General features: G+C 35.8%; 1 protein-coding gene and 1 long non-coding RNA gene across 2 annotated transcripts; both read left to right on the top strand.

Moving 5' to 3' along the window:
- The first annotated feature begins 4,907 nt into the window (after positions 1-4,907).
- On the top strand, positions 4,908-7,395 carry LOC122359369. Its single transcript, XR_006252699.1, has 3 exons — positions 4,908-4,925; positions 6,909-6,937; positions 7,369-7,395. It is a non-coding gene; the product is annotated as an uncharacterized LOC122359369 (long non-coding RNA).
- An 860-nt stretch (positions 7,396-8,255) lies between these two features.
- On the top strand, positions 8,256-14,720 carry LOC122359366 (echinoderm microtubule-associated protein-like 2). Its single transcript, XM_043259656.1, is given in 17 exon segments — positions 8,256-8,292; positions 9,041-9,110; positions 9,491-9,583; positions 9,585-9,602; positions 9,764-9,859; positions 10,408-10,542; positions 10,820-10,919; positions 11,106-11,260; positions 11,538-11,663; positions 12,008-12,139; positions 12,679-12,746; positions 12,920-13,008; positions 13,208-13,305; positions 13,397-13,484; positions 13,571-13,666; positions 13,831-13,961; positions 14,058-14,720. Coding segments are annotated over 16 exon segments (1,602 nt in total). The 5' UTR covers positions 8,256-8,292; positions 9,041-9,059; the 3' UTR covers positions 14,184-14,720.
- The last annotated feature ends 6,320 nt before the right edge of the window (positions 14,721-21,040 follow it).

Here is a 21,040-nt window from a genome sequence, read left to right as displayed (position 1 = left end):
GGTATCACTGTACATTGAGGTCATTGTTTAGGTTTTCCGGTAGGTCAGTTACAGATGGTTTGGCTGGACGGCAGATGGAGGGGTAGACGGTATAGAGCCTGAGTCAGAGAGAGAGTGTCTGTCGTGTGTTGTACAGTCGGATGGTTTCACCAGTGATATCAAACACTGTTTCGCGCTGCCATCTGGAGCGGTCTGGGCTTGTGATATTAGCGATTGAGTCAAAAACGAGCATGCGCTCCTAGGGTATGAAACAACAAGTCGAAATTGTCAAAACGCACATACACACCTGTGCCGCCCCATTGGTGGAGAGGCTGGTCAGTGCACTTCCTGGTAGTGCCTGGCACGATGCATCAGACAGGTCTGGAGTCGAGTAAAAGCTCGCTCTCCTGGGCCAGCAGCACCACAGCAGTTTTCTACCGCATGGGGAGGCAGAATCAGCGTCACTGTTACAAACATCACCCCCTTCTCCTCATTACACACAGCACTGAAGTGGTAAAGGGGTGGGGAGGGAGGAGGAAGGAGGTCCAGACACGGGATCATCCATCCAGCAAGCCAAAGGGAAGGTGGGAGTAAGAAACCTTGGCCAGGGGAGACGTTTGGCACCTTTTAGGGACCCCTAGAGAGCTGCAGAGGGATCAGGGCTGTCTGAGCGGGTGTGACTGCCAGGCGGACGTGAGTGCTGACCGGAATGGCAGGTAGGAGAAGAGTACAGGCGGGAGCGGGATGATGAATATTTCAACACGCTTGGTCACTGAGCATCCGGTTTCCTCCCAGACTGCTTTTGTCTTCCAGCATCACTATCCAGCTTTATCCTGCTTTGTTCTCACCTTCCACTTTTACCTCCCATTTTTCTTTCACTTTTATTATTTCAGTTGGCGAGCTCACCACCAGCTGATGCTGCTTTACAGCTGTGATCTCCATGTGTTAGCAGGCACTAAAAAGGTTTATTACATATGCACGCTTAGCATGGAGCCGGTTGCTTTGCCCTTGAGATTGAAACAGAGAGACGGCAGAAGCCACGTTGTTTTATGCCAGGTATTGAGGGAGATCAATTTAAAACTTGTTTGATGGCTTCCAGGTGACTCAGCATTGTTACAGTAGCATTTGAAACTTTCTCAGTTGTTTGCTCTGTTTTGTTTTCAAGTGATGAAATCAATTATTTCTGGTAAGAACACATTTTGATGGATAGCTATTATTTAGAGATTTTTAATCACAGGTGTTTTAACACATATATTTTTATTTGTGCAAACAAGGTTTTCTTTTCTTTATAGTGGATGTATTGTAGCAGAAGTGACAGATGCGTTCTAGCAGCGTTAACGTTGAAATATTGTAAATTAAAATAGAAACTTTGCACATTAGACTAATAGAGTGACTTTTGAACCAAATTCTTTATCCAAATTGTATTAAATAAAAAATTTAATAAACAAATGTTTGAAAAATACCTTAAATAGTATTTCTTAGCCAGGGTCAAGGCCCATTAAGAGGCAGCTCAAAGGGACAGCAGGGTGATTTAATGTAATATATTATTTTTAATAAAATGTACATGTATTGATAGTAATAACAATATTGTAAAATATTCTAGCTTAATTTAAAAATACTAAAGCAAGATGTAAATTGAATTTTTACTACCACACTCAAACAATAACTATTGTTATTTATTAATTTAAAACATACCCAGTTTCTCAATACTTGGAATCACAAAATGTTTTAAAAATTCAAGTTTCTAAAAAAGTCTGAAAAACAAGCAGCTTTTCATAATTACAAGTAGTACCAAAGAAAACATCATGACTTATTTTGAGTGAAACTTTTGAAACATGGTGTTAGACTATAAGTCAAAAGGATCGTTTTAAAGCAACCAGTCATCATTTTACATCATGTCATTCCAAATCTGTATGACCTTTGTCTTTGGAGCACAAGAATATCATTTTTTTTAGTTAGATAGATATGGAACAAACTGTACAAATTCTCTACTATAACTCTCTGCCTCTTTCAGATGATAATGTGTCAGCCGAGTGGGATGAGATGGATGACCGTCTTTCTCACCTGGAGCAGAGAGATTGCAGCAGCTGGGAGGATGAGATTCAGCTGCTGAAGGCAGCGCTGTGGATGCTTTGAGAAGGCTGGAAACTGCTGTGAGGAAGGCCACAGGCCAGCAAGCAGCAAGAAAGATGGACCTACTAAAGGTCAGTGCTTATTCATGGCCCTCTGCTTGTTGCAATAACGTCTTAACCTAGAAACAGACCAAATGAATACTTATCTAAAAGCAACTTACAGTGAAAAAGCAGAAGGTGACCTTGTCTAGAATGTATTAATGATTTATAATTGTTAGATGTAATCTTGCTGTACTAGAATAGATAATAAGATAATTCAATCCTAAGAGCTACATGGCTATATTGTAATGCGTAATATATTGGTTACGATAAAGCGTTTCCACATGTGGGAGGTGAAGATAGTTTGCATGTGATATCACTTGTGTTCATCTGTTTCTTCCTTCCTGATTTAGTTCGGCAGAAGTTGCAAGCTCTGCCATCCAAGCCTCTGACAAATGGCTGTGTGCAAACAAACGCCCTGAGTGGCTATCCTTCCTCACCCTCCTCCTCAAAAAAAGGAGTGCTGATGTCTATCAAAAGGTGGAAGTTCTAAGCAAGATATATTTATCACATTTATTACTTATTATTTTTATTGCTCATTATTAGAAGACATGCTGGTGTCACACCTGCTAAAAATCATTTTTTCCACACCAACATTAGTGCAGTATTACTTTTTCACCTCAAGATGGTGATATTGAGTAAAAATCTTTACATGATCCTGCATATATATAATCAAAGCATATATATATAACATTTTACTAGCTGGTATCTTACATGTATGGTGAAATATTAATAGTTAATCAAATAATTTGTAATTAATATTAATCATGTGTATGAGTGTGATGTCTGTTTAATACTTCCAGAAATGCTTTAAATAACATACTCATATTTACTGCAATATCAGTATATACTGCATTACTATCTGGTATAATAGTGTACAATTATAATAAAATGTTATGAAAAAGTGTATTACAATTTCAAATAAAGTTTATCTAAATATATTTAAAAATGCAGTTTCTTGAAGATAGAAAGCATTGTTATTATTTTTAATGTGGAAAACAGTAGTGCAGGTTCTTTCTTTTTTTGATGTTTTTTTATTCCCTTCACTCGATGCTTTCTCCACCTGATGCTCTTGTCTCTGTGTGTATCCAGGAAGAGCATGTCCACAAACATACTTCCACACGTGAAGAAGGAGTTGGCAGACTCACATAGCAGAACCACCTCATCCAGCAGCTCAACATGTGGAAAAAAGAGACAGGTATCTTTTATAAACCCAAATAAAGTGCATTGAACTCAGTGATTATTCTATACAAGAGATAAAAGTTCAGTTTGTCTCCTTCTCTCTAAGCCTTGAGGCTAGTACAGGAATGTCAACAGAGTTAAAAATAGATGCTACCTCAGTGTCTTAATTAGATGATGATCCAGACCCAGACACTAGAAACAGCGTAAGAAAGAAGAAGAGGTGGACCGTTCATTTTATAAAATATTATTTTATACAGTGTTATAAGCTAATAAACACTGTACATGATATCCATTGTCATTTTACTGCTGATTTAAATTTCATTCCAAATAAATTAAATTACTCAAAGGTAGAAAGTAATTATATGTATAATATTACAATAGATTTCTGTTTCAGATAGCTCAGTATTATTTTTTCTGTTTCATCAGTTCTATCTTCTCTTAAAAATTGCACCATGTTTCACAAAGCAACATTTTTCAAATTGATAATATAAAGAAATGTTTCTTAAGCAGCAAATCAGTGGCTATTAGAATGCTTTCACAGAAAGATCATGTCTTTAGATAATTAATCTAAGCCTCGCATACATAAATTAAATATTAAAAGTATATTGAAATGGAAAATTGTTGTTTTAAGTTGCCAAAATATTTAATGATTTAGCTTTTGCTCTATTTAATGAATAAATTCAGCCATGGTTATCAATCAAATACAGCTGTATCAAACCCCAAACCTTTGAACGTTTCTTAGTGAGAAAGATGTTTCAACTAATAAGTGCACTTGTGCATACAGCAAAAAAAGCTTAGGAAGAATGTGGTCAAATAGTGATAAATAATTTTATGATGTGTGTACATGGATTTCCCGGAAGGAGGGTAAACACTGATGTTCAGGTTAGGCGTCTGTCAATAGAAGTGTTGTTGTTGACTGAGATCTTATCAGAGCTGTATAGCAACCACTGAAAAACTCTCATTAAACTTTCATAAGCAGAAATCTCATTTACTATTCATTAACCATTTTACCACAATTAATATAGTGTTCAAATAAATTCAGTAGTTTTTTTAATGTATATACGTTATGTTTACTTTCTCTATATCGTTAATTAAATATATATAGGAAAGGAATTACATAAAATTTTATCTGAGAATGAAAATAATGTTATAACAAAGGTGCTACTTAATGAAAGCTTCAGTCTACTAAAGGGTTAAAGATCAGTTCCTGACAAGTTTCCCACCATGCACCTGCAGGATCTTCCGTGGCAGATTAGACACATTAGTAGTGTCTTATTTATGACATGATTGTTTTGAGATCAAACTTTGTATGGTGCATGGCAACCGTCACTTGGTTGACACACTCACCACTGAAACTTGACCACAGAGTGCTTCATATTACTGCATTGAAGCACAGGGGGTGTGGTCACCTAAAAGGGGCTGTCATGCATACCGAGGAAGTGCCCTGTCATTGGCTGGCGAGGTCCATGTTCCTGCAGGCTTGAAGTTAACTCAAACAAGGAACTCAGTCTTTTGCCTGACGTGCTTCTGTAAAATTCCAGCTAGCACTTAAAACTGGAATAACAGGACAAACAGCATGAAGAGGTCGACCAGGTAAGGACTGAAGTTTTTGTTAAGCGCTTTCCAGGTCTTCAAAAAGAAAAACTTTTGGTAGCTTTAGGGTGAGGCTGATAATGAATTGCTTTCAGCTTCCTACAACAAAGCAAACATAGGTAGGCAAACAGGAATATTCTCAGCATCATGGCTTCTTTCGATAAACAAAGTGAACGCACCTGGGCTGAATTCTGTGTTTTAACTTCCTAAATAGAAACAATAGAAACATGTCTAGAATGGAACAGCATTTTGCGCACAGATTTTCGTTCGCTATTGTGAGATTTCACTTTTGATATTTTATGCAACATTTTGTGAGTCATTTAACAAAAATGTGCATGTTTTTCATCTGGCTTTGATTATTACAGAAATGATAGCTAGCCATTCAACGTCCATTCAAGTTGAAGATTTGTAATGCATGGGTTTACTAACTACTTTAGTGCAATTTGAGGTAGATATTGATCGTTTTTGCCGCTAGGCTGCATGTATTAACTATGGAACCCACCCACTGCCACACGCACACAGCTCTAAAGGCAAATTAGAGTAAGTGCTTTACTGCAGGAAAGAAAAAGATTTGACGCACATCATGTCCAAAGAGCTTCTTTGTATTGAATCACTTTCTTTAGTAATTCAATATAATCCCCTAAAGATACTTTGCATGCATATCTTGTGCTGTGTTTTTAATGTATAAAAGACATGAAATGTTAAATTGGAACATGTCATCAGTGCTGTGTGTATATAGATGGGTGTGTGCATAGTCTGTGCATTAGTATAAGGCTTCTTTGAGGTCAAGTACATTAGTGACACATGCTTCCAGCATTATATTGAGTTATGGTTGTTACATTAGCCTAGAGTGATTACTGGTAAAATAGATTTTTCCAGTATGTACTAATGAGAAAATGGCTTGCCAGGTCATTTTTAGCTGCTATTTTATATATATATATATATATATATATATATATATATATATATATATATATATATATATGTATATATATATATATATATATATATATATATATATATATATGTATATGTGTGTGTGTGTGTGTATGTTTTAAATGGATAGATAGCACAAATAAACATACACATATATATTTACATAGTTTCACATCTGGCATTGTATAGTTTTGTCTACACCTCTGAAAAGGGGTTATTAGAGATGAGGTTTGCTTTGGTGTGGCCTGCTTTGGTTCAAGTTTTAATGAAGTGTTTGGATGATTTCTGCAGGGCTGCATGGACACAAACGGATCATTGTGGGAGCGTTTTTATTCATCCGCACCCACTATCCTTCTGTCTTCCCTTTACATAACATCTCATTTTGCCCTATAGAAAGGTCCAGCCAGAGATAGTGATGGCTGTTAATTGTAATCCCTATGTGAATAGTCGAGTCCTACAAATCTATTCCAGTAAATAGTACTGGATTGATAGGTCTAATTTATCGTGTCTCATTGTCTGAGACAGGCTGTCAATCGTGAAAGTCGTGCATCAGCAAACAGGAAGTGGAAAACTGTGTGGTTAGGAATAGCAGCAAAGTGCACAAACAGAATATATATTTTTTTCTTTTCCATTAAATCCTCCAGCGTATAACAGCTTTGTTTTGTTTGTTTGCTCTTGTTTTTGATCAAAACCTCTCCCCGGTGCTGGAACCTCCCAAAATCTGTTTAGTCATGTAAACAGGCTCTGAAACGGCATATACTAAAGTCAAAGCCGTTTTTGGGTGACCCTCTGATCCTGTCACTTTAACTCAGTGTTCTCTCCATTACACAGAGCTCTGTGAGAGCCCACATAAAAGCTGGGTCAGGATTTATGGATGAGCTCAATGAATTAGTCATCCACTCACAAAGAGCAAAGCAAAGACAGCAAACAAAACTTTCAGAAATAGTTTTTAGAAAGTTTTGTTTTAACGTCAGTGGCCTTTTTGTCTGGCTTATAGTCTTTGAAGGCATGAATAAATGACAGAAATCTTTCTCCTTGTTCTTTCAGCAAAACCAAAGAGTGCACACTCAATGCTGGTAAGTTTATCTTCTCTCTTTTTTGTAAGCATGTAGCATTTAGTTAAATTAAAAAAAGCTCAGAGCTCAGTATTATCAATAGATATTTGTTATAATTCAAAATATTACTAAACACTATAGTAGTATATAATAAATCTAAAATAACACTTGTTTCTTATTCTTATTTTTATTATTCATTTGCAGTTTCCTTTTCCATTTTTTTAATCTACATCTAAATTAGCCTGACTAGATCGCATTATCCTCTGCATTACAGCTAAAAACCATTTTGAATGGCCATAATGCCTCCAGTCAGTCTCTCGTGTTGTAATGGGTCTCTAAATGAACATGCTTCTGTTAGTAGGGCCTGGATAATTTGACAAATCATCCCTAACAATCTATTACATTACTGCTTGTTTCTGTCTGGCCACTCACGTTTTGTTCCTCTTGAACAGATGATGGTTATGTGAGGATGTTCATACATGTGGACGCCCAATCACCATGCATATATGCCGACCAGCTGAGGAAAGCTACAGCCTTGACCACAAGGTGGCATTGCCAGAGCGCAAGCTAAAACTTCAGTGGGTGTATCCTTGTGATCTTTGTTTTAAAGGTGACATAATCTGACTTTTATGTGTTTAAGTGCAATATTTAGGTCGCTGGTGCATCTACCAACCTAGAAAATATAATCACAACCAAACAGATGTTTGATAGTCACAGCCCTGTTCTGGAAAAGGGAGCGTGGAGCAGCAGCTCATCTGCATTTAAAGAGACATACACCAAAACAGCATGTTTCCGCTTCCACCTATTTTCAAAATTATATAATAAATGTACTCTCCTAAATTATTTTGAGCTGAAACTTCAGAGACAAAGTTTTCTATTAAATCTAATTGAAATCAGTTGTGCAGTTTTTTTTTAAATTATGATGCATTTTGATTGTGTATTCAACGTTGTGAATTTTACCACGTAAAAAAAAAAAAAGATTTATAGGTGATTCGCTTCCAGTCCAGTCCATATTCTCGTTTTAATTGAGTTATGTAATTAATGGGTTACAGTTTTTCTTTTAACAATTAAAATGCATAACTGACTTAAGCTAATTTTCTAAATGGATTTGAAATCCATCTGAAATGCGACACAGAATAGCGTTGTTTTAATAGCGCACATCTTTGGTCATTTACTGCTGCCCATGGAAATGCTATTTTGTTTCTTAACACACTCCATTAGTTATGGCTATAGGGAAGAGACTGTCGCTTCTAACCTCTACCTGCTGCCGACCGGAGAGATTACATGTGTACTTCAATGCTTCCGTAGTGGTGCTCTACAATGTAGAGGAGCAACAAAGAAAGACACTATTTGGGCCATAATGATGATGTCAAGTGGTAAATATACATTCAATTTATTGTTTCCACATGTTTTTGGTCATTTAGTGCACTGTTAATGAATATTACCAGCACTGGTTGAGCTATTGCGGGAGCGAAATCAGTCCAACATTGATGTCATACAGGGAAAAAAAAGCACTTCCGATTTCATATGCAGATTATTCCTAAACTAGGTCATTGTTCAAAGGTCCCTAAGATGTTATCATTATGCTATCGTCTTCATGAACAAATATTTTGCACTATCGTTCAGCAAAAGATGTACCCAGGAAGTGTTGCTAGTTTCTGAGCCAATTTGCATTTTTAGGCCAGATGTTGCTTCACTTAACAGATTCTTATCTTCAAGATAAGTGAATCCTGCGGTATATTCAAATACACCTGCAATCAAACCAGATCTTTTCTGCCATCTGTTTATTTCCTCTTCTGTTTGGCTGCAAGTCAATGCTTGTACTATTAACCGCTCAGAGAATATTTTACGTAGATCTCTTCTGTTGTAACAGAGCGTAAACAGCGTCAACATGCTATTTGTTGTGAAATATTAGTTAATTAGCATTTGTCACTAATTAAAACAACACTGGAATGCTCTCTCTGTGACTGTCAGAATCCCTGCTGGTTTGCAAAACAGTTGCAGCCTGTTTACTGCGTTTTCTGGGATCAGTCTGCATTCATTTACTGTTCCCTGGTGAGAGGCGGGAGAGAGATGGGAAATCTTTTCTGATGAGCACTGATTCTGACAATGTTTTCTTTGCAGTTTGGCCATCCATCCAGACATGGTCACCATAGCAACAGGACAAGTTGCCGGAACATCCAAAGATGGCAAAGTTAGTTCACATTTACATTCCGTTGCAGTATATTGATGAACCGGTCCTCGGTGTGCTCAGAAACAAAAGCCTTTGTGCTCATGATCACAATTTACATCAGCGTTTAGAATTACACAAAGTGAGTTAGCTTTATGAATTAAAGCCTTAAGAATTTACTTTGAATCAACAAGGGTTAAATTGATCAAGTGGCTGTGCGGAAATGCATAATGTTACAAAATATTTTTATTTCATTTAAATGCTGTTCCTTTTAAGTTTTTCTTCAATATTTTTTTTACAGTGTCATGGTATTTACAAAATACTGCAAAACCTAGTGTAGGTAAAATACTATGAATTAGAAAAATAAAATGAATAAATTTACATATGATACATTTTCCCATCAGGCTTTGCAGCCTCATGTCCGTGTGTGGGACTCTGTCAGTTTAAACACTCTTCATGTGATCGGAGCAGGTGTGTTTGACCGAGCTGTCACCTGCGCTTGCCTTCTCAAAGTCGGTAAGCTTCTTTTTGTCTTTCTTTTTTAAGTTAAAATAATCTGTGATGCCATATGACATATGAGAAATGTGAACAATGGGTGTAGATAATGAATATTTGAACAATGACAAATGGCTGAATGAACAATGGTATTTTACATGGATATAATATCTCTTTCCCAGAATGGCGGTGCTCATTTGTGTGCGGTTGATGATGCAAATGACCACATTTTGTCTGTTTGGGACTGGCAGAAGGAAAAGCAACTGGCCGAGGTTAAGGTGAGGCAAGGCTGCATGCTATGTAACGAGAGAGACTGTGTGTGTGTGTGTGTGTGTGTGTGTGTTTGTGTATGTGAGAGAGTTGGGAAGAAGTAGACCTAATGTACTCCTAATTTCCTGGCATAGTGTCTTGTGGAATAAAACCCTGCACTGTGACGTCTTTCATGTTTGTTCTCTTAATCTTGTAATGTAGTGACCCTACTTCCCAAACATTGCCAATCTGTAATTTTTAACCCCTTCTATTCCAACCCTTTCTATTCTACTATACAACACCCACTTTTCACAATTCAATCAATTCTCAGTGGATCTAATCAGTAATTGTTTTAGGAATATTACATTTTAAGGGTTTTCAGGTAAATGTTTGTATAAAATATTTATATAAAATTATTTAAGTTTAAAATGGTCATGCTCACGCATAAATATGTTGGCTTTAATATGTATGTGTATATGTGCTTACTGAAAAGTAGTACATTTGATGAACTGACACTTCATCAAAAGCAGAATGTATCATATTTTGTGTAAAATATTCATTCATGATTTTTCTTTAGTGTTCCAATGAGTCAGTTCTGGGTGCTGTCTTCCACCCCATGGAGGCCAACCTGATTGTCACCTGCGGGAAGTCTCACATTAACTTTTGGACAATGGAAGGGAATACTCTTACAAAACGCCAGGGACTGTTTGAGGTTTGCAACATTTTTTTTTTTTCTGTTTTCTGACTTCAGAGACAACACAGTGATCTTAGATATATTTATTTTTGTTTGAAATTAGATTCTTTAGTTTACTTTTTTATTTTATAATAAATTTATTTTTACTTTTGTTTTGTTCTGTTAAAGTGCATTGAGTGCATATTTTATTTTATGCTATTTTAATACATTTTAAATTGCATTCTAAATTCTTATGGCACAAACATCTTTTTTAATACTTTTATTTAATGTATTCCTATTTTTGGTGTGCTTTCAGAAACATGAAAAACCCAAGTATGTACTCTGTGTCGCTTTTGCTGAGAATGGAGATGCAATCACTGGAGATTCTAGTGGAAACATCTACATCTGGGGAAAAGGTCAGGAAATAAATATGCCATATATGTAAACGGTTGCATTTTTTTGTTGCTTTGCCAAAATGCATGTCCAGATGCCACATTTTTAAGAAACAAGTTACATTTAATCCATGTTTTTATGTTTGACTGCCGGTAGAGATATACACCCTCAGTGCAGCCAATGATTTGATGATAAACTCTGATTTAAAGGTGGAAACCGGATCAGCCAGGTGGTTTCAGGAGCCCATGAGGGTGGGATCTTCTCTCTGTGTGTGCTGAAGGATGGAACGCTGGTGTCGGGTGGAGGAAAAGACCGCAGGGTGCTGCTGTGGGACCATGATTACCGCAAAAAGAGCGAAATTGAGGTGAAGTGATGTTCTTGTTTTTACAAAACAAAGGAAAGCTTTACTGACATTCATAATGAAATCCAGACACTCATGCCATTCACTCTCCAATACAATCTTTTATTGTTTTGATGCTATCATATTTCTTGTACCGAAATGTAATCTAGGCATTGTTTTGTCTTATTTATTAGATCAGCGTAGAATACAGTTAATTCAAAACATTTTGTGCTAATTGTTTTTTTTTTTAGTTGATGTGTAGATTACATGTTCCTTAGTAAATTTCTCTCTGTGTAATCAGGTTCCTGAGGCCTTTGGACCCGTCCGCACTCTAGCTGAAGGAAAGCAGGATGAGCTGTTTGTGGGAACGACACGAAACGCTGTTCTGCGGGGCTCTTTCTCTGGTTCTCTCACTCCCATTGTTCAGGTATGTTGTCAGATGATATTACAGAAAGTTTAGATGCCTTTTGGCTTAATATCTAAGGCAAAAGTCAACAAGATCACCACATGTTTCCTCAGTCTTTTTGTAGCCAGAGCTTTGATTATAAACAACATATGCTCTGGACCATGTTGCAGCTTATAGTGGCCAAAAAAAACTTACAACCGGATGAAACCAGATGTAACATAGCCACAGTAACATGTTTTTTCTGAACTAGGTTATACCACAATAATCAATTTTACCTTTCAGAAGTAATTAGTATAGGATATGGCCTCCTGGACTAAATCTAGTTATTCAAATGAAAATCTCTTGCTGTTTTGTCTTTGTAAAAGGGCCACACTGATGAGTTGTGGGGCCTGGATGTGCATCCCAGTACTGAGCAGTTTGTGACATGTGGTCAAGACAAGCAGGTCTATCTTTGGGATACCACTTCCCATCTGCCTCTGTGGAGCAAGGCCATTGAGGTCCGTATGAATGTGTTTACTTATACTTTCCTGTAATATGTAAACATCCAAAACGATCCCATCTGCTTTGCAAGTTTTGTTTTGCATACTTTGTGTTAACTTTGAGGACAAACAATCATTTTAGACGTTTTTAAAATGTTCTGCTATGGATATTTATAGATTTAACTTTTTTTTCTTAAATATAAAATTTATATTAAAATATGAAAAACCAAATGCACAAAATAATGTAATTCACCATGAAACAGATTTTATTATATTTGCATTTACTTTTTTTATTTTATTTTTTTTTACATTGTACAATATATTGCTTACATTTTTGCATTTGTTTAATATTTGTTAAATCTAAAATGAATTTTTTTAAAAAAATGCTTCATTGTTATGTATTATAAAATGTTACAAAACATACTTGTGATTTTATTTTTATTGTTTAATATTTATATTCAAATATATTTCAATGAAATGCATACATTTTACAATATAGTTATATAAAATGTAATATTTAGTTGTTGTTTTTTTATTGTATTTATATTTTATTCTAGGACCCTGGACGTTCGGTTGGATTTCATCCCAGTGGCACTGTGCTTGCTGTGGGCACCATGACAGGAAGGTATGATTGCACATGGGAACTTTAAGTTTTGACTTACTTAACATGTCAAACATGATTTTCAACAGCTCTGTTTTTAAATTGTTTGTTTCTTATCCATATATATTTAATTTAAATATTGTAATTTAAATCATTAGATACCTCCATATTTTACCTTCTTTTTTTCTGTCTTCCAGGTGGTTGGTGCTGGACACTGACACCCGTGATCTTGTCTCTATGCATACTGACGGCAATGAAATTATTTCCGTTGTTAAATACTCTCCAGGTGCTTGTTATTCACAGCTATTTCTAATATTTAGATATTTTAAAATATAATTTATTCCTGATCCTTTTCACTGATTTAATGCATAAAATATAATTATTAAAAATATATTATTAAATTATTATAATTTAAATTAACACCCCAGAACTATGACTGATGGTTAATGTGTCCAAAATTGCCACTCACATCCTCTGTTTTATAGATGGGGCGTACTTGGCTGTGGCATCCCATGACAACTTTGTTTACATCTACTCTGTTGCTGAGAACGGCAGGAAATACAGCCGAGTTGGCAAATGCACTGTGAGTTTTGCAAGACAATAATTACCAAGTATTCCTTATAATTAATTAGATACCTTTAGCACTCTTTTAATACTGTGTCTTGCATTTATAGGGACACTCCAGTTTTGTCACTCATCTTGACTGGTCCACCGACAGCCAGTTTATTGTAACCAACTCAGGCGACTATGAAATCTTATTCTGTGAGTAGTTTTTTAACCTAACACCTTTGTCAGTGAACAGAGCGCAGATGTCATTGTATTTCTGGCTGGTTATATGTTTTAAAAAGGGGAAGCATCCAGTGGGAAGCATATAACTAGTGCTGATGCTGTGCGCAATCTAGAATGGGCCACTTCCACCTGTGTTCTGGGTTTCAGCGTGTTTGGTAAGTCACCTTGTGCATAGTAAAAAAAAAAAAAAAGAATATATATATATATATATATATATATATATATATATATATATATATATATATATATATATATATATATATATATATAATCTCAAATTAATATATTTTTCTCTACTTGTTTATTTAATCTTTTAAAGGAATCTGGCCAGAAGGTGCTGATGGTACAGACATTAACGCTGTATGCAGGTCACATGACAATAACCTTCTTGCCTCAGCTGATGATTTTGGCAAAGTGCACTTGTTCTCTAATCCCTGTTCCCAACCAAGGGTGAGATATTTGTTTTTGCATCTTATTTTCAACATTGGCCATTCAGTGAAATCATACTTTTTTTTTTTTTTTTTTTTTTTTTTACTTCATCTACAGGCTTCCAGCCATATCTATGGTGGGCATAGCAGCCATGTGACCAACGTTGCCTTTCTGCATGACGACAGTCATCTTATCTCAACTGGTGGGAAGGACACCAGTATTCTTCAATGGGTGCTCGCTTAGTCCTCCCTGAGCCGTCCTGCTGCAACCTCACTGTCTCCTGCCCACTAGAGGGCAGCACTGCTGTGCCTAATTGCCTTCTCTGCTGTCCTGTTTGCCTGTATTGTGTACAATGTTATTAGGTTTTGGTACAGAGTCAGTTTTGTCTCTGGTCGAGATGTAATTACAGTGATTGTTTTGAGGGGTAGAGGCTGAGCTTAAATCCGTGCTAATTGGCAAACTCCAGTCTGAAGTGAATTGAGCACTTTTCTGAATCACCACCAGAAGGAGCTCTGCTGCAGGAGAAGAAGCATGTTGTCTGCTATTGACACTATTTAAGCCTATTTAAAGAATTTTAGCTGCTGTTTGTGTTGCGGAAGCCTATAGGAATATATATATATACATATATATATATAATGCTGTCATTTAGTGGAGGTTGTATTTTAATATTGGAAGTACATAATAATGTTGTGGCACTTGGCTTTTGATGCATATCTAGGGGTGAACTTAAGCTGTGCTTTGCCTTTTATTTGTTAATAAAGTTTCTCATATAGCAGTGAACTTCCTTGAAATCTTTAATGGGCTGATCTATGTAATTTGGTTATACTGACTTAAATATTCAAACCAAATTTGCATATATTTGTACGTGTTAGTATGCATGTATGAAATTTAATTATTCAAATTAACATATGTGACCCTGGACTGCAAAAACAAGTCAGCATGGGTATATTTATAACCGTAGCCAACAATATATTGTATGGGTTATTGATTATCGAAAGTTATATATTTTTCTTAACATATTTGTAAAAATTCCTATCATAAATCTATTAATACATACAAACTTTGATTTCTTTAGTGGTGATTTTCTTTAATATTTAGATTTTTCAGCACTCTTAGATTCCAGATTTACAAATATTTGTATCTCGGCCAAATATTCTCAATTTCTAAAAAATCATACCTCAATGGAATGTTTATTTATTCTTATTTATATATTAATAAAAATACCTGGGTCACATATAATAAAAATTAAAAATTCTTAAATTTAAATTTCCTTATTTCATTAATAGAAATATTATTTATATACACACACACACACACACACACACACACACACATATATATATATATATATATATATATATATATATATATATATATATATATATATATATATATATATACATACACACTATAGTCAACATTTGGAGTGGATACTTTTAAAATACTTTTCATTAAGCTATAGTCTTAACTTTTTTATCCACTTCAAATGCAGACCACTATATATATAAAGATAAAAAGTAGCTTACATAGATACCATAACAGCTGTTATATTTGTTATGACATATTAACAAAATGACCAGAGTAAAGCTCTGTTGCTGTTTTCTTTAGTACATTCTATTCTCATAGTAGAAGTTTATTTAGGAATATGAACTGTATTTACAGCCAACATTTACATGGAGACTGTCAGAAAGGTCATCGGCTAAAGCCTTTAAACATAAACAGCCACCTGCATCATCTACAATTTCAAGTGTTGACATTCTGGCCAGAGCAGAACCTCTGCAGTGTGTATATCTGGCCCTGTTTTGGGCAAATAATAGTTATTTGTTCATAGTTATTTGGTGTTAATTAAAGTACTTAGTACTTTCACCTCATTCCGAGTATGTGTGTGGGCACATAAATAGTCTGTCCTAGTAGGCCTAGTTCCTGGAGGCATGAATTGCTTTCTGCTGTGGCAAATGATGAAATTGCAGAGCATCTGCCCTTCCATTTCTTTCTTCCCTCTCTCTAATCATACTGTAAGTGTCTTTGGAATTGAATGGGGAAAGTGTCAGCAATATTCTTTACACCCCTCCACTCTTCTACGTTGTTACAGCTGAGCACAGCATGGAGGCAGAGTCAGCTCTGGCATCAGTTTACAACAGAAAATGCCTCTGTCTTTTAATTCCCGATTTTATCTGACGATTAATAATTAATTGAGCGTTGCGGCAATCTAATTCTCTGATGTCCGCTGTGCAACAAGCTGGCATGCCTGTATATTGACACGCTTCACACGTTATAGTGCCCCAGAATAATAATAATAGTAAAAAATCTTAACATTAATAGCAAACAGCATTCAAAGAGGAAGTGCAAATCTTGGATAATTGGTTGCTCGGCAACGACGCAGTAGATATTGGCTTTTAAAACCCTCGTGTGGGAGCGCTAATCTACAGCTCTCCAGCTCCTGAATGGAGGGGAAATAATATCTGCTTCTTACTGAAATGAAAAGCTTCTCCCTCTTCTTTTTAGACAAACACTTCTTGAGAAGAATTAGCCGGATGGAGCTTGCTCTACCGCTGTGATGAGCAGCTCCGTCAAGTGTTTTCAGCCTGAGATTAAAGCCAATGGGAGCTCAAAATAGACTTGCTTTTAAGTCATAAAAAGTGGAGGCATTCGTCCAATAAACGTGTTGTGCCTAGTTTTATCCCCTTTGGTTATGTATTAAAAGGAAAAATATATGTGCCAAGATGTCAAATAATCATCAGCAAAAGCAGGATTTATTATTGTTATTATTATTATTATTATTATTAGTGGCCCTTGCTTGATTTTGATTGGTCAGTCGCACCACCCAGAGAGGTCTTATATTTCCCAGCTCTCATTGCATTTCTGTGTATAAGCCACTCATACTGGTAACTGAAACTAGGAATATGTAACACTGCAATCGGTTGATCTCAGAAGTCAGATCATTTCTGGTAATCAGGTCACACCCAATTTTACCGTGTTCCAGTAGATGAATTAGAAAAAAAAAGTCCATTGTTAGCAATACTATTCGATTTAAAACATATAAAAGTTATATTTTGCACAAGTAACTAGAGGGGCTTACAAACTTCCATCATTTGCATTGTTATATATATATATATATATATATATATATATATATATATATATATATATATATATATATATATATATATATATATATACGCTCAATTTACTTAAAATAAGTTGGTTGTTTTTCTCAGAGAGCTACATTTGTGAATATAAAATTTAGCATGTACAAAAATGAGATTTAACATGTAAACATGACAGTGCTTTTCTCTGCTATTCTCTAAGGTACCAAATAATACATATTTCCAAAACAAAACAAAATGACCATCAATATTTTGAATTAAATCGCAGACGTTTCGCTAAAATTGCTTTACAAAAAGAAAATGCCTTTTGAAACAAGTGTACCACAGTTTCAGGTGGTACAGCTGGGTACACCCTAAACTCACAGCAGACTTCTACCCAACATTCAAAGCGGCATTATGTCACGAAAGTACGGACTCAGAGGAAGACCGCAAGGGTGCCATATGGTGCCATTTGGGATAGAGCCATGACGTTTTGTGCTTCCTACGAGATTCTGAGTCGGTACTTTGACTTGTGAGGACGTTCCAGTTAAAAGTTAATACTGGGAATATTTCTAACTTCAGCTCGAAAATACAGGCCTTATTTAAACTTAAATTAATGTCATTTTCACTGACAGTGTGGCAAAAGACACCCCAACAGTATCCTGATGCAGAAGCCTGTCTTGTTTTTCCCTTTTAGCAGCTGAATTGTAGCCCTTTGTGACCAGCTAGATTTGTCAGTATTCATAATAAGAAGGGTCATTCACAAAGCATGAGATGACGTGGAATAGGGTAAAGACTGAAATGCATTTTTAAAAACTTCAACTTATTCCAGACAAATGAGAATTTTCAGTGTCAGTGTTCCAAGTATGCTCCATCAGACTTTTAAATCTGTGGCAGATCCGCTTGACTTTATGAAGCATCATCTGATGTCATTTCCAAAGTGGGGGCAACCAATAAGCATTTTACATTTTACATGTATTACGCACATGCATTACAGAATATATTATAGGGCTACTATAATGTTTGTGCATTGATGAATGTCTATAATATTGTTTTTTTTCTTGTTCAGTAACAGCTACATTGGATACAACTATATAGTATATTTCTATTACTATACTATATAGTCTATATAGTGTAGTAATAATGTACAATTATAGATCGTGTTGTATAACTAGTGACCATATGCTGATTTTAGAACAGTCTGAACATTGCTCAAATTTAGAATTTTGCAACAGTTGGCAGAAGATGAAATGTTCTTGCTGAGAGCCATCACGTAGTGTGAGTGACTATCTTTTTCTCAAATCCAAGTGTCCATCTTATACACACATAAAAAAGAAAGCCTTGTCTCAAGCTTAGCAACTGTAGAACACTACACTATATGTGAAATGCAAGTGAATGTTGACACGTGTCTATGTAGTGCATGTTTACATGGAAGAACAACGGAAATGCAGTGGCCTGCGGTCTGTGTAAAGCAATCCAATAATCTGATAATGAATGGAATCCAGTAATTTTACACTATTTACTTCTTTACTTATAGAGCATTAAAACCAGTAATGGTGTCTATTACAATTTTTATGAGTATCGAGCCAAAAAATATTTTCCATGTCAGCTTTGTGCCTCAGTGTTCATGCTGTTTACATTATTGATGCAGAACAAAGCAGCATTCAGTCTTTGTTTATCACCAGAGAGCCAGGCAGAGGGCAAAGGAAGTAATTTTCTTTGAATTATCGCAACCTTTTATGTCACAACTGCCTCTCTTGATAACATTCGGATTACTTCGCCACACCGTTATATTGCGGTGAAAAAGTAGTAAACAGATATTTCAAAAATCTATTGTCTGTTAGGCACAGCGTATCTAAAGTATAATCGCTGTATAATACAGACACGTTGAGTTTCTAGAATATTGGCCCGTGTTATGGATTTTTTTAGACATCCAGACATTGTAGCCACCCAGACTCCAGTGTGTGACCTGACATTCCAGCCTTGTTGCATCCTGAACCCACAGTTTTCAGCCTGCTCCTTGGAGACGAGGTGACAGAACAGAAAATAAGCAATGCTGTCATCTGGGATTGCAAGTCAGCGTCAGGGAGGAAGGGAATTCGTCCAAGATGTCCCTAAACACACTGCAGAAAAGTGTCCTAATGCAAGTGTGTAATGGCTTCTGACCACTTCACAGATATGAATTCTCCTTTCCCACTGCGTATTCCCAATGCACAGGGAAGCTGATTTATATGCGCTATGAAAGATATGCTGAGACGGCAGTTATTTCTCCCTGACTTCAAGATTGCATCAACTTGTAGCTGAAAGTGCAAATCCATCCCATGCTGTTTTTGACCACCATTCTGATATGCATTTTTTTTTTTTTTTTGCTCTCACTCTTTGCTTCACACCGCAGATACTTTATGGATGTGACACTGGCAGTTGATAATATTGTAATTGGATTTCTCACACGGCATGCCCTTGGACAGAGCATCAGTGCTGATTGATGCTGCACTAGATTTAAGTCAGAAAACCGAAATTGTCACCGATATTGCAGAAATATAACAGACTGAGAGAAAACAATACAATGGCTTACAACAGAACATATGCTGTTTCAATATTAGGCACCAGACAACTGATATAAGAATGCATTTCCGACTTTAAATTATAGATGCAATATTGCAATTTAAATGTGAGTAAAAAAGAAGAATACTAATGAATTCAAAATTAAGAAACGGTAAAACATTTTAATAGGTTTGCTGACCAGTTCTCACTATTAACTAGTTGCTTATAACATGCCTATTATTAATTAATTATTGGCTGGTTTATTAGTACTTTTGAAGTGCATATTCATATACATCCCTAATCCTTGACCAAAAATAACAACTACTGTACTTTACTAACTAATAATAAGCCTACAATGTATTTTATATATTTATTATTTTATAAATGTAGTTTATTTATTGAGGTTATTGAGGCAAATGTCATAGTTAAGGGTTTTTAATAGTGAGAACAGGGACCTTAAAATAAAGTTTGGTAGAATTAGTTAGCTAACATAAACAAAAAAAAAAGAAAATGCTCTCAGTAATCTTATTTAATTTAATCTTTTCTTAATAGATTACTAAAACAGTTATTGTATCTGTTATTTTGTTTTTAATGTACCTGTGCTAACATGAACTAACAATAAACAGTTGTGTTTTTATTAACTACACACAAAAAAATGCTTGGAAAACACTTTCAATTTCCCAGAGTGTATTAGCTCTGTAGTATTTATTTGAACAGCAATTCAGTGAATTTGCCTTGTTATTCCTTCTGAGAACCAATCCTGCAGCAGACATTACTCATAAACATTCAGATTTTAACCTGCAATAGAAGGCACGAGCAAAGACCTTGATTAAACTGAATGGGAAAAAAAAAGCTATTTCAAAAACGTGCGATGTTTGTGCTATGACGTGAAAAAGAAGCGGTGCTGTAGGTGCATGTTCTGTGATCAAGATAGCCAAACAGCCTATAGATATCTTCAGGCAATGTAGGGAATTAACATACAGAACATTTCACGGAACAGGCTTGCATTTTTAAAAGTCACGTGCAGACTATTTCTGTTTCAAGGTTGGAGCACTAAGAGGCTGTGATTTGGAAACTATCTCCCCCACAACAAATTTGATTCTGCAGGTGAATTTAGCTCCTTCTAATATGATACGGTATTGAGCAGGAAGGTGCACGGCGCATCCAGATGTTTTTGAGTTGAATCCAGGCCAGTGCAATGAATCCATCTCCTCTTTCAAGCTGTCAAATACTAATTATGTTGCTCTTATCTCCTTGGAGATTTTACTGGCTTTGTTTATCAGGCTTGTTTGTGCAATGCATTTGACACACCATTTGTCACAGCTGCAGGTTTGCTTGATGTAGCACTGCTTCAGAGTTATCGTGACCTCATGTGACCGTGGATTATGGAGCACAGATGTAGAAATTGTCGCTAAGAGCGATACTTTATTAATAATTGCTTTATGAACTTGGAAATGCAACCCAAAAGGT

The sequence above is a fragment of the Puntigrus tetrazona genome, chromosome 15 (genome assembly GCF_018831695.1).
Source record: "Puntigrus tetrazona isolate hp1 chromosome 15, ASM1883169v1, whole genome shotgun sequence".
Classification (NCBI taxonomy): domain Eukaryota; kingdom Metazoa; phylum Chordata; class Actinopteri; order Cypriniformes; family Cyprinidae; genus Puntigrus; species Puntigrus tetrazona.
This window is presented reverse-complemented; position numbering and strand designations above follow the sequence as displayed.